A 20622-nucleotide genomic window follows, 5' to 3' on the forward strand; every position below is an offset into this window, starting at 1 on the left:
CCGGGTGGCCACACGCCTGTATTTTAGATGAAGATCTAGACCCCACGTCCATGTGGAGATCGATACTTTTTGTGGTGACACCCACGTGGGATATATGCCTGTCAGAGGCACCGACCACCTTGTTTATGTTAGGGGGGCCCCCTGAGGGTTACCCTTTAGTCTACTCTGACTAAGCGCCATGGCAACTTTCCCCAAGTTGGAAGCATGCACGTGCTGCTGCGCTCAAGGAAGAGCAGAATGACCTTGCAGAAAGCTGTCCGGTATTGGCGGGAAAACCTAAGCCCCGCCCCCGCCAACTGAGTGGCGCAGTGCAGAACCAGAAACAATCCTTGAAAGAGTGTGCCGCTCCTCCTTTAAATTCCACCAGGGAATACTGCAGCACACCTGGTAACATATAGGTTCCCCCCCACATACACTCTATATGCGATTGAGTGGGGGAATACCCGTTACACATATATTCAGGGAAGTCATAATCTTCTGTGCATCAACTGGGTGCACCAGTTTCCCTGATAAATATTGTCAATAATTGTAGTTAGAAAACATGCTGAATTAGATTTTTTTTTTTAAGTCAACAATCAAGCCAATGTAGCTAACTTAATTGGAATGTAAAGTAAACCTTTGCCAATCCCAAAGTAAAAATAAAGGATAGCGTATTAATCTACTAAACTGCCAAGATGTTCTGAAGTTTGGAATTATATATGTAATTAGATCCTCACAGTTGTCTCTTTGGAATATGTGTGTCAAAGGAGGAAAAGTAATTCATGCATTTACAGTATCTATGGAAAAAAACTATTAAACCACAAAGGGGGTTATTTACTAAAGTCTCCCAACTGCAAATCTGGGGCAAAGTCTGTGCAAAAGAAATGTACTCGATCTATCAAAGGAAACACTCCAATTGCTTTCAATGGTATTCCTTTTCTGTGATGAATATGGCTTGTTTTTTTACACTGGTTTTCCACAACCTTTGTACTATAGCTAGGAGACATTAGAATGTAGACCCCAAAGGGGGGTATTTTGTAAAGTCTTCTGGTTGCAGAACTTGGGGACAAACAGATTTATATTGGAACAACTAAATTGGGATTCCTTTTCTTTGATTATGGTGTTTATTTCCATTGGGTTTGTCCAGTTTTGCTGTTGAGATACTTTAATATGTAGTCCCCTAAGTGTTGACATAGAGCATTCCTATAGAAACCTTGTATACGGCTTAGAGCATGTGTTCTTGAACCTCTTGCACATGAACATAAGGGAACATTATAGAAACGGTCAACAAAGTGCAGAAGGGAAGAATGTATTTTGGAGAAAGAGAAGTGCTAGAACAAAAGTCATGCAATGAAGGGAGAGGTGGGGGGCTTGGGGGAAATGTTCATTCTTCATTGAAAAGGTAGTGTATTAATAGACCTGTTTCCCGGCAGAGGTTGTAGAGCAGGGCTCTTCAATTAATCCTCCAAATGGGCATGATCAGGAGTAGAATGGTGTAGATAGATTTTTAAGTTTATTGTAATATAATTTTAGATATTTGTAAACACTTAATAAATACTATATTTCATTATTTTGCAAGAATTTGTAACTTCTGTTACATACGGTATATATTTACATTACCTTATCTAACAAGGGGATTTAAGTGTTAGAAACTGCAGTTACTGTAACTGACAAAGCACCTAGCATGACATTTACTGCAACAGGGAGTCTAAGTGCCACATGTAGGTTCTTTTGGGGCTACATTTGCTCTGCAGACCACTAGTTTAGGAACTCTGTGGTAGAGCTAAAGATTCTAAGGGTATCTGAACCTTCCCACCAGGTAGCAGAGTAGATAGACTGGGTAAGCCCAATGCACTACATCTGCTCTCAAAGTTAATGTGTTCATGTAAGTTTATTTCACCAAATTTAATTGGAAACTAACTTTTATGTATTTCCTATTATCCAATAAATTTCTTATGAGAGACAGGTTTGGAGGAATGTTGATTAGTACATCCCTTTACACTGTCTACCCTCGACATATGTAAATATGAAAATACTAATAATTACAGCAGTTTCGCTAGCTACAGTTTGTAATTCCATATAATAAACCAGCATGAGACCTCAACACAGATACAGTGTTTACATGAGATTTCAAGAACTTGCATCTGTCTCCCTCAGTCATACAGTACTGCACAGACTAAAATAAAAACTCTGACTTTGCTCCACTACACCAGCAATAAACCTACACCTTTCTAGGACCAATACAGCTGCTAAAACTGTGCACTGTTACATGGGCTGTCATTAACACTACTTTAAAGCCTTGACTATTTTTATCATTAGTGTCTTCCTAAATGTCAAGTAAACCTCACTATTACATGTCAGAACTTTTCAATGAAAACAGTACTTATTTTGATCCAGAATTCACAACTCTCCCTTATTTGGGTAGTAGACTTTGGGCCTCATGCAGAGAGCAGCGAATTTAAAAATTGGAGAGTTTAATAAAAAGTAGCTTTTTTGGAGAGTTTTATTCTCCATATGCAGAAATGTGCGAATTCTGCAATGTTTGGCATTAATGCGTGTGGCGAGTTAGAATTGGAGAGATGCGCGCTGCAGAAATGTGTTAAAAAAAAATCGCGCATTTTTTCCCCCTTTCCTATAGGCGGCGAGCTCCATCTACTTGCCAACTTTTCTTGGCGAGGCAAATAGTAGCAAATCGCGCCATTTTCTTGGCGTGAACAGCCGCTAGATGCCGTTCGCGGCTCTCTGAATTAGGATATTTTTAAAACTGGCGAGATGTAGGTTCTCGCCAGCCGCGCGGCGAGATTTTGAAAAAGAAAAAAAAAATGGCGCGTTTTCCGTAACTCGCCATTTTCAGCAGTTTTCTGCGCGAATTTCCCCCAAAAATGGCGAGATTTGAAATAGCACTGCTCTCTGCATGAGGCCCTTTGACAGCAATGTACCATATGACTAATCTAAGGCTGGAATCTTATTCCATTATCTTGTAAAAAGAAGTAATTTTTTTCACCACTCCAGAGTCACCAGTCAATCCCACTAATATCTTCGCCCAGGCTGTATCCAATGTCATCTGCTCTATTGTCTTTGGGAACCGGTACGAGTACGATGACGTGAAGTTTCTGAAGCTGCTCAATATGTTTAATGAAACCTTCATTCTTATGAGCTCCACCTGGGGACAGGTAAAAGGCTTTATATTTCTAGATAAGGGGGAGGCTGCACATGATCTCCTTCTCAACAATGCTTTTCAATAACTCAAAATAACAAGTATTCTAAACTTTTAAATGCACTAACGTAGCAATTTTGTCTGAAGCAATGCATTTCTACGCACTCCTACTGTATTAGCACAGTAAGGGGTCTATTCACTAAAGATTGATAAAATCAGTGCATTGCCAATCGACTTTGCATTGGTTTATCGCGCTATAAAATACTGTATGTGGGTCAAAATTCACTAAGAAAAAACACAAGTATTTTAAAATTCGGTAAAAAATGCAGCATCGAACGACTTGTTTTTTTTATAAGTCTAGCCCCCTTTCTCCCCATGTCTGGGTGAGTACGTGTTGTGTGCTTTACCTGATAGGCTTACAGGAGGCCTGATCCTCCGCTGCAGGGAGCCTGGGGTGTACCTGATTCGTCCAGTGACAGCGCCTCCACCTCTAAATGATCTTAGCACTGCTGGATACCGCCTCACAGGACCCAATGTAATGAACACGTTCGAGCCCCGTGAGGCAGGGCACCCGGGCCCCCTGCGCGGCCATGCCCTGTGGGGGCCTGCTCCCAACGTGGGATAGGGGAAGCGCCATGGCGAGCCCGCGCCCAATAACCCAGCTACCCCCACGCCCACCAACCCAGCTCCCACCACGCCCGCCAACCCAGCTCCCCCCACTCCCGCCAACCCAGCTCCCCCCGTGCCTGCCAACCCAGCTCCCCCCGTGCCCGCCAACCAACAATCCCCTGCGCCAGACTCCTGCCCCGGGCAGCAGCCGCAGGAACCAGGGGCCGGGGGGAAACGTCTGGTGGGCAAGGAAGCCGGAAGCAGCACCCACTCGGTTAAGGTCAGTCACCCACCCAGGCAGTCACTCACACAAGTCACTCACCCACTCACCCACCAACCCACTCACCCACCCTGGCAGTCACTCAGTCACCCACCCTGGCAGTCACTCAGTCACCCACCCACCCAGTCACTCAGTCACCCACCCAGTCACTCAACCAGGCACTCACACACCAAGGCAGTCAGTCCCCCAGGCAGTCAATCCCCCACCAATGCAGGCAATCACCCACCCACCAAGGCAGTCAGTCACCCACCCAGGCAGTCAGTCACCCACTACCCACCCAGGCAGTCAGTCACCCACCCACCCAGGCAGTCAGTCACCCAAGGCAGTCAGTCACCCACCCAGGCAGTCATTCACCCACCCTGGCAGTCAGTCAGTCACCCACCCTTGCATTCAGTCACCCACCCTGGCAGTCAGTCACCCACCCTGGCAGTCAGTCATGCACCCTGGCAGTCAGTCACCCACCCTGGTGGTCAGTCACTCACCCTGGTGGTCAGTCACCCACCCTGGCAGTCAGTCACCCCCCACCCACCAAGTTAGTCAGTCACCCACCCACTCACCCACCCAAGCAGTCAGTCAACCTTAGCAGTCAGTCACCCACCCTAAGGCAGTCAGTCACCCATCCACCCATCCAGGCAGTCAGTCAGTCACCCACCCAGGCAATCAGTCATGCAGTCAGTAAGGGAAGTCAGTCACCAACCCACCCACCCTGGCAGTCTGTCAGTCAATGGCAGTCAGTCACCCAAGGCAGACAGTAACCCACCCACCCAGGAAGTCAGTCAGTCACCCTGGTAGTCAGTCAACTTGTCAGTCACCCACCCACCCAATGGCAGTTAGTCACCCACCCACAAACCCTGGCAGTCACCCACCCACAAACCCTGGCAGTCAGTCAACCCAGGCAGTCAGTCAACCCATCCAGGCAGTCACTCACCTGCCCAGTCACCCACCCAGTCACCCACTCGGTCAATGTCAGTCACCACCCAGGCAGTCACTCACTCAATGTCCCTCACCCAACACTCACCCACCCACCCACCCAGTCACTCAGTCACCCACCCACCCAGTCACTCAGTCACCCAACCACCCACCCATGCATTCACTCAGTCACCCACCGTTACCCACCCACCAACCCAGTCACTCAGTCACCCACCCAGCCACTCAGTCACACACCCATGCAGTTAGTCACCTGCCCAGGCAGTCAGTCATTCACCCAGGCAGTCAGTCACCCACCCAGGCAGTCAGTCACCCACCCAGGCAGTAAGTCCATCACCCACCCACCCAGGCAGTTAGTCACCTACCCAGGCAGGCAATCACCCACCCAGGCAAGCAGGCAAGCACCCACCCAGGCAGTCAGTCGCCCACCCACCCAGGCAGTCACCCACCCACCCAGGCAGTCAGTCACCCACCCACCCAGGCAGTCAGTCAACCCACCCAGGCAGTCACTCACCCACCCACCCCATACCGGGGTCTGTAACTCGGGAAGCAGGGGGTCTCTGAGGCAGAAATCAATGCGGTACCGCTCAGGTGACCCCCTGCTCCCGCACACTATTATTAAAATGTACATTAATGCAACTTCATTACCATAGCAGATAGCCGCTACGGTAATGAATTATTATTTATTGATATGTGTGTTTTGACAGTAGTGTAGATGGGTCTGAAGAGCTTTATCATATATCTGGAGCACCCCCTGAACCCCTATACCAGGTCCAGGGTGACTTGGGCATGAACTGGACATTCCCCTTTATAATAGGGACCCCTGTACTGTTCTGGGGATACTTTGATTCCCTATGCCCCTTTTACCTTTCTGATCTGTGCTGAAGACTCCTGGCGGTGAGCTGCAAGAACGTTTTCAGGGTAGGATTTTGACTGGAGCATTGTGCTTCAATGTATCCGAGAATCTTACCTGATTCCCTGGTCAAGGTCAGTCACCACACAGGCAGTCACTCACTCAATGTCACTCACCCACTCACCCAACACTCACCCACCCACTCAGTCACCCACTCAGTCACCCACACACCCATGCACACACCCACACATTCACTCAGTTACCCACCCACCAACCCAGTCACTCATTTACCAACCCAGTCACTCATTCACCCACCCATTCAGTCACACACCCATGCATTCAGTCACTCACCCAGGCAGTCGGTCACCAACCCAGGCAGGCAATCACCCATCCAGTAAGGCAATTACCCACCCAGGCAGTCAGTCACCCACCCAGGCAGTCAGTCACCCATCCAGGTAGTCAGACACCCTCCCAGGCAGTCAGTCACCCACCCTGGCAGTCAGTCACCCAAGGCAGTCAGTCACCCACACTGGCAGTCAGTCACCCACCCAGGCAGTCAGTCACCCACCCTGGCAGTCAGTCACCCACCACTCACCAAGGTAGTCAGTCACACACACCACCCTGGCAGTCACCCACCCACCCAGGCAGTCAGTCAGTCAACCCACCCAGGTAGTCATTCATCCACCCACCTAGGCAGTCTCCCAACCACCCGGGAAGTCAGTCATGCACAAACCCAGGCAGTCAGTCACCCACCCTGTCAGTCAGTCACCCACCCTGGCAGTCAGTCACTAATGCTGGCAATCAGTCAGCCATCCAGGCAGTCAGTCACCCTCCCAGGCAGTCACTCACCCACCCTGGAAGTCAGTCACCCACCCTGGCAGTCAGTCACCCAAGGCAGTCAGTCACCCACCATGGCAGTCAGTCACCCAAGGCAGTCAGTCACCCACCCTGGCAGTCAGTCACCTACCCTGGCAGTCAGTCACCCACCCTGGCAGTCAGTCACCCACCACTCACCAAGGTAGTCAGTCACCCACACACCCACTCAGGCAGTCACCCACCCACCCACCCACCCAGGCAGTCAGTCAGTCACCCACCCACCCAGGTAGTCATTCACTCACCCACCCAGGCAGTCTCCCAACCACCTGGGAAGTCAGTCACGCACCCACCATGGCAGTCAGTCACCCACCCTGGCAGTCAGTCACTAACCCTGGCAATCAGTCACCCACCCTGGCAGTCAGTCACCCACCACCCACCAAGGTAATCAGTCACCCACCCAGACAGTCAGTCACCCATCCAAGCAGTCAGTCAGTCACCCACCCAGGCAGTCAGTGAGTCACCCACCAAGGCAGGCAGTCAGTCAGTCACCCACCAAGGCAGGCAGTCAGTCACCAATCCACCTACCCACCCTGGCAGTCAGTAAGGGCAGTCAGTCACCAGCCCACCCACCCTGGCAGTCTGTCAGTCAATGGCAGTCATAAATACATACATATAAACATACATACATACAAACATACATACATACATACATAATGAAGCCAGTGTACGAATGAATGGGTGAAGGGTGGGTATCAGGCCAGGGTGGCTTAACCCCTTAATTACCTTTGCGGTTATTAACCGATCCGGTGATTACGGGGTTAAGTGACACCAGAATGTATTTGCAATGTATTTTTTTGGCAACGGACAGAGGGAACTTGCAGACGGAGAGAATTCATATTGATGAGGTTAGTATAACTGTATTTATTTTATTATGCTAGTTAATGTGTTTAATAATGGACAAATAATCTATTATCCATATCTGGATAATAGTTATTTTGCCCATTACTGTACTATATGTATGTGTGTGTGTGTGGGGGGGGGGGTGGTATTTATGTATTTAAATGTATAGGACAGGTTTATTTTTTTTACATACAGGGTTGGTTCCTTAGGAAATTGTTTCCAATAAACATGCTATTGTGTCTTAACCCCTTCATTGCCTTAGCGGATAGCCGCTAAGTTAATGAAGCTGCTTTAATGTATTTTTATTAATAGTGTGCGGGAGCAGGGGGTCCTCCGATCTGAACCGCATTGATTTCTGCACTCAGAGACCCCCTACTTCCCGAGTTACAGTCCCCAGTTTGGGGCATGGGTGCCAGTGTCACCGCCATCTTTACAGTGTCCACGTCGCGTCTTGGGCGCTATAAAGATGGCGGCGACACTGGCCTCCGATGCTCCATACCGGGGCCTGTAACTCGGGAAGCACGGGGTCTCTGAGGCAGAAATCAATGCGGTACCGCTCAGGTGACCCCCTGCTCCCGCACACTATTATTAAAATGTACATTAATGCAACTTCATTACCATAGCAGATAGCCGCTACGGTAATGAATTATTATTTATTGATATGTGTGTTTTGACAGTAGTGTAGATGGGTCTGAAGAGCTTTATCATATATCTGGAGCACCCCCTGAACCCCTATACCAGGTCCAGGGTGACTTGGGCATGAACTGGGCATTCCCCTTTATAATAGGGACCCCTCTACTGTTCTGGGGATACTTTGATTCCCTATGCCCCTTTTACCTTTCTGATCTGTGCTGAAGACTCCTGGCGGTGAGCTGCAAGAACGTTTTCAGGGTAGGATTTTGACTGGAGCATTGTGCTTCAATGTATCCGAGAATCTTACCTGATTCCCCGACACATTTTTGGGGTATCCAGTAACTCTGGATCCCCGCTACATAGCCACAATCTGTAAAGACTTTCTCTGCAAAACCCACCCTAAAACTCATAGCCTAGCAATCTCTGCTTGCTGGCACCCCTAGAAAGGTAAAAACATAATTCTTTATTGTCGCATATTTTACATACCGACACAGTAGTGCATATACTATAGTCGGGTCCAAGAGCTGACACAGTATAACCCCATAACATGGATCAGGGGTAACCAAGTGGGCTTAACCTTTATTAGTATGCCTAGATACTCCTTAACCGTCAAACTAAGTACTTTTATACTGCTTGAATAACCCATAATTGTTGACTATTTTTATCAGCTGCAAGACATGATGCCGATGATAATAAACCATGTCCCAGGACCTCATCAGAAAATAGAAAAACTCTTAACAAAACAGCTTGAGTTTATTTCTGAAACAGTGAAGGTGAACCAGGACACGTTGGATCCCAGCTCACCCAGAGACTTCATTGACTGCTTCCTAATAAAAATGCAACAGGTATTTATAACTTGAACAATGTGCCTCTCATCCTCACACATTTTATCTTCTCACTAATCATACCCTTTTGTACATGTAGCCAGGTGTCCCTTGCTTCCCCCCCTACCTCCCTCCCCCTTACCCCCCTCCCCCCCCATTCCCCTTACCTACAGTTCGGAGCTCTGCAGCTGTTCAGCAGAGCATGCAGGTGCCGTCAGAGGGGCCCACAGGGAGAGCGGGAGGTGTGCACAAGTGTGGGGAGCTGTGTGGGGGTTGCGGCTGATAGATGGGGCAACAGAGTCGCTGTAACGCCTGTATGCCCGCAGACCTGGCCAGTCCCCAGTACTGAGGTGGGTAAGGGTATAACACGCACCCACAGCAGTGAGGGCGTGCCCCGAGTGTCGTAATGCATTGCCGGGCCTGGTAAGAAAGGGTTAACGTATACTTGCAGAGTCCGGGGTGCCAGAGATCGTAGAGCAATGTCCGTGTGCCAGAGTTCAAGGATTGGAGAGAGCAGCGTAGTGATGTCCGTAAGCCAAGGTTCAAGGGCAGGAGAAAGCAGAGTAGTCAAATCCAAAGCAGTACACAAGTTCAAGCAAAGGGAATCCAAACAGGGGCAGGGACAGGAACCAGCGCTGAAACAAACAAGGGAGCTAGGCATAGACACTGCTACAGGAAAGCTATGCAGAGCAATGAGTAAGAGGACAGAGTGGGTTATAAAGGAAGGGGAACCAATAGGGAAGAGAGGAGGAGCAGAGGCTAGAGTGAGAGTTTGCAGGGATAGGTCGGAGAGAGCAGGAGAGGAGACAGGGAAATAATTAAGAGATATGGCTTGTAAGCCATTGGGGGCGGAGCTAGAGTTTAGGGACGGCAGGGATAGGTCGGAGAGAGCAGGAGAGGAGACAGGGAAATAATTAAGAGATATGGCTTGTAAGCCATGGGGGGCGGAGCTAGAGTTTAGGGACGGCAGATAACTGGAGCGAGTGCGCGCGCCCTCTGTAAGGGTACTATGCACGTGCACCGCGCGTGTCAAAGAGCATGAGGGATGCAGCGCCGCGGGGGCGCTCGACAATGAAGGCGAGAGGGACGGAGAGGCGGAGGAGCAAGGTGATGTGGATGCTGGGGGAATAGAGGCACGCCGGGGGACGCGGGTGCCGCGGAGGGGAGAGAGTGATCGCGAATGCACGCGCACATTGCGAAGGACTCGCACATGATTCGAACGCACGTCAGGGTATGCCAAGCATGCCTCAGAGGAACTACCGCGAGGAAAGGAAGGGAGAGGGTGAGGACACAGGGAAGAGGGAGGGCTAGAGGCAGTGGAAACAGAGGTGACGGGGACACGCTGGGAAGCGCGAGTCCCCCGATCCATCACAGTCGCTGGGCTCCGGGCGGATGCAGGTACAAGGCGCCGCCATCTTGAGAATGCCGCACATGCGCAGTCTCAGCAATAGAGCGGCGGCCATCTTACATATTGCTTTGCAGGGTAACAACATCTCCCAGGGTACTCTGGGCTGCCCTGATTACGTGGACAAGGTAAGCCAATAGGGCTGCAGCAAGTTCCTGAAGAGTTGTGTCATGCTGTGCTCACCAAAAACAAGGCGGGACCACAGTGCTGAGGTTGGAAAGGATATAATGCCAACCACAGCCACGAGGGCATGTAGATTAGTTCAAGAAGCCAGTTCGGGGTTGGAGAGGTATTGATGGTCGATATACTTGCCGGGGACAGAGTAGGCGAGGTGCGGAACGTGCAGGTACTATTAGCCATGTCCGGGTTTGGAGAGAGTAGAGTCATCGTTGTCCGATTGCCGAGGTCAGAGATGGAGATGTGCGGATCATCGTGGAAAGCCGGGTCGGTACACAGAATAAGGAACAGCAAGACAAGGCAAGACTGTGGAGGCAGAGATGAGGTAAGTACAACGCAACTAGTTCTATGCTCAGCCAATTTGCCAATGGGGCAGCTAAGCATAGGGGAGAGCGTCCAATGTAGGGGAGAGCGTCCAATGAAGAACCTGCAGCGTGGAGGTGTGTGCAACACGCGGGCTGTGGTTGGGCAGAGTTCAGGTGGAGAGAGTGACTCAGAGTGCAGAGAAGCAACCCGAGGTCGGAGCAAAGAGAGTTTATTTAGTTTTGGTGCGGGTGCACGCGCCAGTAGCGCGATGGTTGCACGGCGTGGCTGGAGGTGGGAGTGGGTGGCACGGAGGACCCTATAGGGATTGTGGTGAGGAGCGCACCGATGGCGGCATGGCTCCCTGAACCACACAGTACCCCCCCTTCAGAAGCAACCTCTGAGCGTTTCCAAGCCAGTTTGAAAGGATGCTTTAGGTGGAAAGCCCGTATGAGTCTGGGGGCATGAAGATGATGGCGGGGAACCCAAAAATGCTCCTCTGGTCCAAAGCAGGGATCTTCATTGATGGCGGAAAGCGCAGACGATATGCCACCGGTTGATCTTTTGTATCACGGGATAGGGCCTGAGAAACCTGGGTGCAAGCTTGAGCGTGGGCACCTTGAGGTGTATGTTTTTGAAGATAACCATACCCTGTCTCCTGGGCTAAATTACTGGCTCTTGCACCGGTGGCAGTCTGCCTGGAATTTTTGTCTATTAGTTGCGACTTTCAGATTCTCCTGGATCCTTTTCCATGAGTCCTGTAGGGAATGAATTTTGTTATCCACTGCTGTAACCCCGAGGAAGAAGAGAACAACGGCAGTCGGGAAGGGTGGAATCTCTAATTTATGATAAACGGTGACTCTCGGGTGAGTTCATTGCATAGGGAATTATGTGTAAATTCAGCCAAAGGCAGAAGGTCCGTCCAGTTGTCCTGGGTGTCGGAATTGAAACAGCGCAGTTACTGCTCCAGAGTTTGATTAGTTCTCTCCGTCTGACTGTTTGTTTGTGGAGGATATCCTGAGGAATAATGTAAGGAGATGCCCAACCTTTGAGAAAAGGAATGCCAGAACCTGGAAATAAATTGTGACGATGGTCTGAGGTATCCCATGTAGACGAAAGATCTCCTGAACAAAAATATCTACGAGCTTGGAAGAGATAGGAAGTCCTCTCAAAGGGATAAAATGTGTCGGCTTGGAAAAGTGATCAACAATGACGAGGATGGTGTTCATCCCCTTGGAAGTGGGTAGATCTACTATGAAGTCCATAGACAAATGGTTCCAAGGGCGAATCAGAAGAGGATTTAAGAGTCCCAGTGATCTTCTTTGAGGAGTTTTGTTAAGGGCACTCATTGCACATGCTTTGACAAATTCTTTGATGTCTCCTTGCAAGCCTGGCCACCAACAGGTTCGCTCCACGAGGTCGATGGTTCTTCGAGTACCAGGATGTCCAGACAATTTAGAGGAATGACACCACTCAAGGACCCTCCTTGGTTATAGAGGTGTGGTGAAAAGGCAGCCCTCTGGGACTTTGAGACCCTCTGGAACATGAGATTGGTCCAGACGGAGTTCGTCCATAACATCAAAGAGTTGGTGGAGATAATATATTTGTAAGGGAGCAATGTCTCCTGTTGATCCTCAGACATATCTTCGGTGAGAAACTGACGTGAAAAAGCATTCACCTTCAGGTTTTTGGAATCAGGTAAAAAGGAGATGATGTAGTTGAAGTGGAGGAAGAGTGACCAGCGAGCTTGTCGAGTGCCTAGGTGATGAGTGCCTTCTATGTAAAGTAGATTCTTATAGTCAGTTAAGATGGTAATGAGATTCTCTGTATCCTCCAAGAGGTGCCTCCATTCTTCAAGAGCAAACTTGATTGCCAGAAGTTCCTGGTTCCCCATGTCATAATTCCGCTCAGCAGATGAAATTAAAAAAAAAAAGTGACTTTCTTTGAGACAAGATGGCACCAGCCCCAACATCGGACACATCCACCTCTAGGGTAAACAGTAGTTTGGGGTCTGGTTGAATGAGGATATGAGCAGAGACGAAGGCTTTCTTCAGATGGTCGAAGGCTAAGATGGCAGCTGCGGACCACAAGGTGGAATCTTCGCCTTTCTTGGTTAAGGCCGTTATGGGGGCTACCGTAGAAGAAAAGTTCCGGATAAATCTGCGATAATAGTTCGCAAAGCCCAAGAAACGTTGTATGGCCTTGAGAGTAGTCGGCTGGGGCCAGTCTAGGATAGGCTTGAGTGTGACGATAGCTTCCACAGGCTTATTAATATTACACAAAAAATAATTGGGTTTGAACTGAACGAGGCTTAAGATATAATAAATTGTATTTATTCCTTAGAATAAAGGTGAACACAACAGATAATGCAGTAACAAACAAGAAGTACACTTACATTGGGGTTGGGGAATGAGAAGTATGATGTAGCATTTCTCTCAGCAGTCAGGAAATCATTCAGGTGATGTCAGATAACCATATCAGCAAACGAAAACGAATGAAGACTTTGCATGAAGACCAAAAATGAAGACAAAGGATAGATGGGGAACAGCAGGTTATAAACCTTTTCTCCCTCTATCTGTAACATTAAAAACCTGTGATTGGTTTGCAATTATCTCCAGCCAGTCTTTGATGGGGGAACACATTTTAGGACAGGCCCCCCTGCTAGCTGGCACATGTGCAGTAGAACTCTGGGGTCTCCTTTCTGAGGCCCCACATGTGCAAATGGAATGCCAGGCCAGCTACCCCTCCGGATCTTGGACAAGATAACCTGTGTTGGACAGTGATAAGTGGGACACTTAAAAACTGCTATGGTATGCGCCCCCAACACTCTCACAGAGACAGGGTGATAAAACCTTTTGAACAAAGCTTAAGTTCTAGCCATTGGGACCCTATGGCCATCTGTCATCCTGATAGCAAAGGAATTTCTTTGAAGCTTTGTCCATACCTTGAAGACACAGTATTAACGGACTATTAACCCTTGTGCTCCCGGATGGATTCTAGTGTGTGTGTGCAGAAACTGAGGTACAATAACAGAGGGGCAACAGGAAAATACACATTTACAGGTTATAACAGGGGTGAAATCACATTTCTGGACCTCAGTCCAGTTAACCCCTTGTCTCCCGGGTGGGGTCAGGGGTGGCCAAATGGGGTGCAACCCCTTTAATCCCGGGCCAAATCCCCTCCATCGTCACACCTCCCCTGCTCAATGGAGCCTGGTGCCCCAGTCGCCTCCCCCAGGCCCTGGGGTACCACTGGCGCCCTTGACGCACTCAATAAGTCCTGAGGGATTGGCCTGGCAACATTGTCCTCCGGCATTGTCCAGTACATTGTCCTGGCCACAGTGGATTGTAAAGTCCAGATCTTGGGAGCAGGCCAGGCATTCTCCTTTGCCTCCCTCTGCCCCCCACCCCGTGCCTTGGGAACCAAGTCCGTGGTGAAGGGGCCCCGGTGCAGTCCAGGCTGCACACTGCCCAGAGACTGGCATGTCTCTGCATCTGCAGGAGACCAGCTATCCAGCACAGACCATCGCTTTCCTGTCAACCAAGTCTGGGAAAGGGCTATGTCACTATTCTGTAGGGACCCTACCTGCCCTGGCTCTGTGCCACCCTGTAGCTGCTCCGCCATACTCCTGACTCTCCTCCCTGGCTGCCTATCTACCCACAGCCCCTCCTTTGGGAACCCTGGGGGATCTGTCAGGGGGGTCACTCCTGGCCTGTCAGAGCAAGGGACTTTCTGCCTACCTAGCCAATCCCTAGCTTCTGCCAGCTGCCTAACACCCCACTGACCTCCTTTCTCCCCCTGCTCCACGGTGCCTCCCTGCCTAGCCTCCCCTAGGCCCAGCACCTCAGCCTGCTGCTTACCTCCCTGCAGCCCACCTGCACTCCTCTCCTCCCTGGGCAATCCTACCCCAGACCCTGGAACTACCTGAGTGCACCTACCTCCCTGACCTTGTCTCCCCCTTACCAGGGATGAGCTCAGGGGCACCTCTCCAGATGCAACCGCCTTAGCTTTTGGCTGGCAGGTATCTCTGGGATGGCACAAACCGGCCACTGTCCATGATACCCCCAGCCCATAGCTAGGCTGCAACAGGGGGTTGCTGATCTGAGACACCCCCTGAGGCTCTGCCAGGGTAACGGGGAAAACTGGCTGGCTCACTTGCTGCCTTCCCTCCCCGGTTCCCACTGGCCCACCCAACCCTCTCCCAGGCAATCCTACCCTAGAGCTGGGTGCTAACGGGGCTAGCCCCTCTCCCTGAAGCTGTGCCCCCATTACCGGAGGTGAGCTCAGGGTTGCTGGTGCAGATGCAACCACCTTAGCTTCTGGCTGGCAGGTAATCTGGGGGTGGTCTAACTGTGCCACAACCCCTGGTACCTCCAGCCCATAGCAAGGCTGCAACAGTGGGGCTCTTAACTGAGAGTCCCCTTGCTGCTCCGCCCAGGTAATGGGGAAGCCTGGCGGCCCTACATGCTGCCCTTCCTTCACCAACCCTGAGAACTGATGCTGGCTACCTATCTGCAGCCTCCCCTCACTCCGCTTCTCCCTAGCTAATCCTAACCTGGATCCTAGGGACACCTGAGTGAGGCCATCTCCCTGACACTGTCTCCCCATTACCGGTGATGAGCTCAGGGCTGCTGGTGCAAATGCACCCACCTTAGCTCTTGGCTGGCAGGTAATCTGGGGGTGGTCTAACTTTGCCACTACCCCTGAAATCTGGGGGTGGTCTAACTTTGCCACAACCCCTGATACCTCCGGCCCATAGCAAGGCTGCAACAGTGGGGCTCTTAACTGAGAGCCCCCTTGCTGCCCCGCCAGGGTAATGGGGAATCCTGACTGCCCTACAAGCTGCCCTTCCTTCCCCTCCCCTGGTGCCCCTATCTCCTGCCACCCCCCAGTCACCCCTAGAGTGAAACAACAGGGTACAGTCATAGGGCAAAATAAGTCAGGGTCAGTCTGCGACTTTGTCTGGCTCACCTCGCTGGTCCCCGCAGAGACCGCTGCCTTCGTTGGTCCCAATTGCAGGGGGACTGGAGTGGCTGCCGCCGGCAACATCTGGGCCGGTAAGCAACGGGTCGCCGCCGCAGCAGCGTCCGGGTTTGGCACAGGGGAAACGATGCAGGACCGGGGTCCCAGGTCTTTGTGGAGAAACACAGCTCCATGTAAACCAGGTAACAAAACCCCCTCCCGCAATCCCTGTCCCTCCCCCCACTCAGAAAGGGCTCCGGCACTTTGCCGGAATCGCGGCTCTTCTGCCGCCGCCGCCGCTGGTTCTCCGCCGGGATCCGGTGGATGGCCGCTGCTCTCCGCCGCTGTTGCTGATGCAGCCCGTCCAGGTTCTCCAGGAGACGTCCCGAGGAGGGTTGTCGCCCCGGCTGGGCGGGAGCCATCAGAGGATGCCGCTAACTGGGTCATCTTTTCCGCAGCTCGTGAGCATTGGCCCTGAGGGGCTTCTTCGCCTGACTGCGCACGGTCTGGGCACTGGGCATTATTGTGGCCCATTAGTTGGCAGTACCGCAGCAACTGCCGGTGCTTCTCCGCCACCGGTGGACTAACCCCAGCAAGGGGCAACGGAGTCCAGAGCGGAGTTGCCTGAGCGCTGGGCTCAGGGAGGGGATAAGCGGGTCGGTGCGGTACTGACGCCAGGAACTGGGTCCACTTCGCCGGGAACCACATCTTGCCCAACGCACACATCAGTGCTAGCTGTTTCAGGGAAAATGAACGGGCCACTGCAACGGCCATTACCTCTCCTGGTGCAAGACTTCCGTGGTTTCCAAGACCACCCGCTCCCTCCCCAAGTCTCTGCCGTCCCGGAGCTGGGTCCCTTCCCTGCTCTCTGGGCGGTGTGATGGTTACAGCAGCTGCAGCTGTGGATCTTTGCTCAGCCTGCCGGGTTTCATGCTCACCGATTGCTGTCTCTCTCTCAGCCTTGCTGGCTGCTGGTCCCCGCGCCGACTTGATGCACTCCTCCGGTCTCAGTGCCCGTCTCCAGTCAGACGGATGGCCGGCACTTTGGTTCTGGAGGAAATGCTTCTCACAAGTAGGGGAACAGTGAGGAGGTGCCATATCTTGTGTTATATGTTGTACACTGTGTGTTCAATATCTTTAGTCCCAGGAACTTGCAATTACCATCAAGTTCCCACTGGATCACAGTACCCCGCAGAATACTGTAATCCAGGTCCAGTTCGGTCCCACCGCTGCCACCAGTTTTATTAATACGCCTGTGACGATAGCTTCCACAGGCTTATTAATATTACACAAAAAATAATTGGGTTTGAACTGAACGAGGCTTAAGATATAATAAATTGTATTTATTCCTTAGAATAAAGGTGAACACAACAGATAATGCAGTAACAAACAAGAAGCACACTTACATTGGGGTTGGGGAATGAGAAGTATGATGTAGCATTTCTCTCAGCAGTCAGGAAATCATTCAGGTGATGTCAGATAACCATATCAGCAAACGAAAACGAATGAAGACTTTGCATGAAGACCAAAAATGAAGACAAAGGATAGATGGGGAACAGCAGGTTATAAACCTTTTCTCCCTCTATCTGTAACATTAAAAACCTGTGATTGGTTTGCAATTATCTCCAGCCAGTCTTGGATGGGGGAACACATTTTAGGACAGGCCCCCCTGCTAGCTGGCACATGTGCAGTAGAACTCTGGGGTCTCCTTTCTGAGGCCCCACATGTGCAAATGGAATGCCAGGCCAGCTACCCCTCCGGATCTTGGACAAGATAACCTGTGTTGGACAGTGATAAGTGGGACACTTAAAAACTGCTATGGTATGCGCCCCCAACACTCTCACAGAGACAGGGTGATAAAACCTTTTGAACAAAGCTTAAGTTCTAGCCATTGGGACCCTATGGCCATCTGTCATCCTAATAGCAAAGGAATTTCTTTGAAGCTTTGTCCATACCTTGAAGACACAGTATTAACGGACTATTAACCCTTGTGCTCCCGGATGGATTCTAGTGTGTGTGTGCAGAAACTGAGGTACAATAACAGAGGGGCAACAGGAAAATACTCATTTACAGGTTATAACAGGGGTGAAATCACATTTCTGGACCTCAGTCCAGTTAACCCCTTGTCTCCCGGGTGGGGTCAGGGGTGGCCAAATGGGGTGCAACCCATTTAATCCCGGGCCAAATCCCCTCCATCGTCACATTGAGCTTAGCTGGATACATAGAGAAACCAGAATTGGAGATGATATATCCCAAAACTGCCGTGGCAGTTTGATGAAATAGGCATTTCTCCAATTTGGCAAATAGATGATTCTCTCGAAGGCGTTACAGTACCTGTTTAATGTGACTGACGTGTTCCTGGGCAGACTTGGAAAACATCAAAATATCATCTAGGTAAACAATGAGAAATTTGTTGAGAATGTCCTGGAATATCTCATTGACGAAGTCTTGAAAGACAGCAGTAGCGTTGACCAGATACTCATAATGACCATCGCGAGTATTGAATGCCGTCTTGCATTCATCGCCTTGGCGTATTCTCACCAAATTGTATGCACCATGCAAGTCCAACTTGGTGAAGATAGTTGACACCTGTAGGCTTCGAAGAGTTCAGTGATCAAGGGTAAGGGGTAACGATTCTTTATAGAAATCTTTTTAAGGCACCTATAATCAATACATGGTCAGCGGGACACGTCCTTCTTTTTGATGAACAAGTATCCGGCTCCGGCTTGGGAAGAGGATTTCCGAATATACCCCCTATCCAGATTCTCTCGGATATAGTCATTCATGGACTTGGTCTCCGGGAGTGAGAGTAGATAAGATCTTCCCCTGGGAAGCACAGAACCGGGCAACAGGTCAATAGGACAATCGAAGGGACGATGTGGAGGTAGGACTTCAGATCGTACTTTATCAGACAACTCAAAATTCTTGGTATACCTCTGGTAGGAAGTTCGCCTCCTTCTTAAAAGTGCACAAGCCACCAACCTTATGCTCCGGCACCACATAAGACTCCGCACAACGGGTACTCCACTGGATAGGTTCTCTATTGGTCCAATCAATGCGAGGATTATGGTGTTGGAACCATGGAAGGCACAGAATCACTTCAACAGAAGTATGAAGTATAGGAGAATAATCGCACCCTGCACCCCAAATTAAAATTCTCTTATATGCAATCACCCATTTAAGGGGGATGACCTAAGTGGCGAAAAGGCACTTTTCGCCCATTTTGTGTCAAAAATGCGTACCACAATTCAGTAAGCCCCGAGACGTTGGAAAAAAGCAAAAAAAAAACCGCCAAGTTTCTTGGCGGTTTTTTTTCCGCCAGAGGCGCGGCGAAAAGGCATTTTTCACCGCGACTCTCCATGTTTTCAAACCCGCTCAATTCTAGTAGCCCCAAGCAGCGTTTCGCCGCTACTCGCCACTCTAGAATTGAGATGTTCATGCCAATCCATCACGGCAACTCATTTGGCAAGTTGGTGGGAGAGAAGCATCAGCAAGGGCGGATGGGACTTAGAAAAAATGAGGCCATTTTCCTGCCTGGGATTGATGCCAGGGTCTCCGGAGCTGATACCCATTAATACCAGCACCAGAGACCCTCGGCATGCATCCGAGGCAGGAAAAATGCTTTTACAGCCCACTTCATTACCTTAGCGGCAAACCGCTAAGGCAATGAAGGAGTTAACCAGCCGTACCAGGTTAATTCTGGGTAGCGGGGGTGGGTGTAGATGATATTTGACCCTTGGTGGCTGTTTAGGGCTTGCCGGGGGGTTGCGGGTGGACTTAACCCCTTCATTACCTTAGCGGTTTATACCTGCAAGTTCCCTTTGTCCTCCCTAGCCAAAAAATTACATAGCAAATACATTCTGGTGTCACTTAACCCCCTAATCACCTTATCAGTTAATAACCACAAAGGTAATTAAGGGGTTAAGACACCCTGGCCCAATACCCACCCTTCACCCATTCATTTGTACAGTGGCTTTATCATGTATGTATGTATGTATGTATGCACCTCATAACAGGGCCTGTATCTCGTGAAGCAGGGGGTCCCCAGACCTGAATCCAATGCTGTTCAGCTCCGGAGACCCCCTGCACATGTACACTATGAATAAAATTGTATTTAAAAGATTTTTTAATGTTGCCAATATTTGAGCTGGGAGAGTGGTGGATCTCTCTCTGCTGCAGACACATCTCGGCAGGGGACGGCTTATCGGCAGCTTCTCGCCAGGCATACTGTCTCGCCACCGGCTAATCCCCATATTTGGCAATGTTGCTCTCGCTGTCATTCGCCAGGGATTCAGCCCCTCCTGCATACAACGAGGGCAACACGCCAAAAACATGGCGAATTCAAACCCATGGCGAATGGTATGGGATGGTAGGGTCTAAGTGTCAGGTCCCATATAGGCCCCATCAAAGTAAGCTTGTGGTTGATTCAGGGAAGGCCCTTAAATAGGGATGCTTCTCCACTTACTGCCAAGTGTAAGGAACACAGCTGCGGACACCACGCAGTGCATTAGGCCTGTGGTCTGGGGCCAGGCTGCAATCTAGAGACTATCTATGGTGGGATGCCCCAGCTGGATGCCACCCTACACAGAGGCGGAAGGCATCGTTGGATCAGACTGACTGTTTGATTATTGTTCAGCTACACCCGGGTGCTGGAGCCCCGGGCAGGTATACCAACAAGTGCACCAACAGTCCACAGGCTAGCGCTATGCCTCATACTTGGGTGGGATTGACATTGTGGGAAGGACACTGTGGCTCTTATGCCCCTTCACCCCAAGTATGTTGGGAACACCCCGTGGG

General features: G+C 50.3%; 1 protein-coding gene across 3 annotated transcripts in view; it reads left to right on the top strand.

Annotated features, from left to right (window-relative positions):
* The window catches only part of LOC142498676 (cytochrome P450 2G1-like), a 127337-nt gene that overhangs the window by 58748 nt on the left and 47967 nt on the right, over window positions 1-20622 (top strand). For all 3 annotated transcript variants that reach the window (XR_012802522.1, XM_075606938.1, XM_075606939.1), the window contains 2 exons: window positions 2992-3152; window positions 8823-8999. Coding sequence is in view for 2 of the 3 variants with exons in the window: in XM_075606938.1 (XP_075463053.1) it covers window positions 2992-3152; window positions 8823-8999 (338 nt within the window). In the remaining variant the exon portion in view is untranslated. The remainder of the gene's footprint in view (window positions 1-2991; window positions 3153-8822; window positions 9000-20622) is intronic.

Source organism: Ascaphus truei, chromosome 7 (assembly GCF_040206685.1).
Source record: "Ascaphus truei isolate aAscTru1 chromosome 7, aAscTru1.hap1, whole genome shotgun sequence".
Classification (NCBI taxonomy): Eukaryota; Metazoa; Chordata; class Amphibia; order Anura; family Ascaphidae; genus Ascaphus; species Ascaphus truei.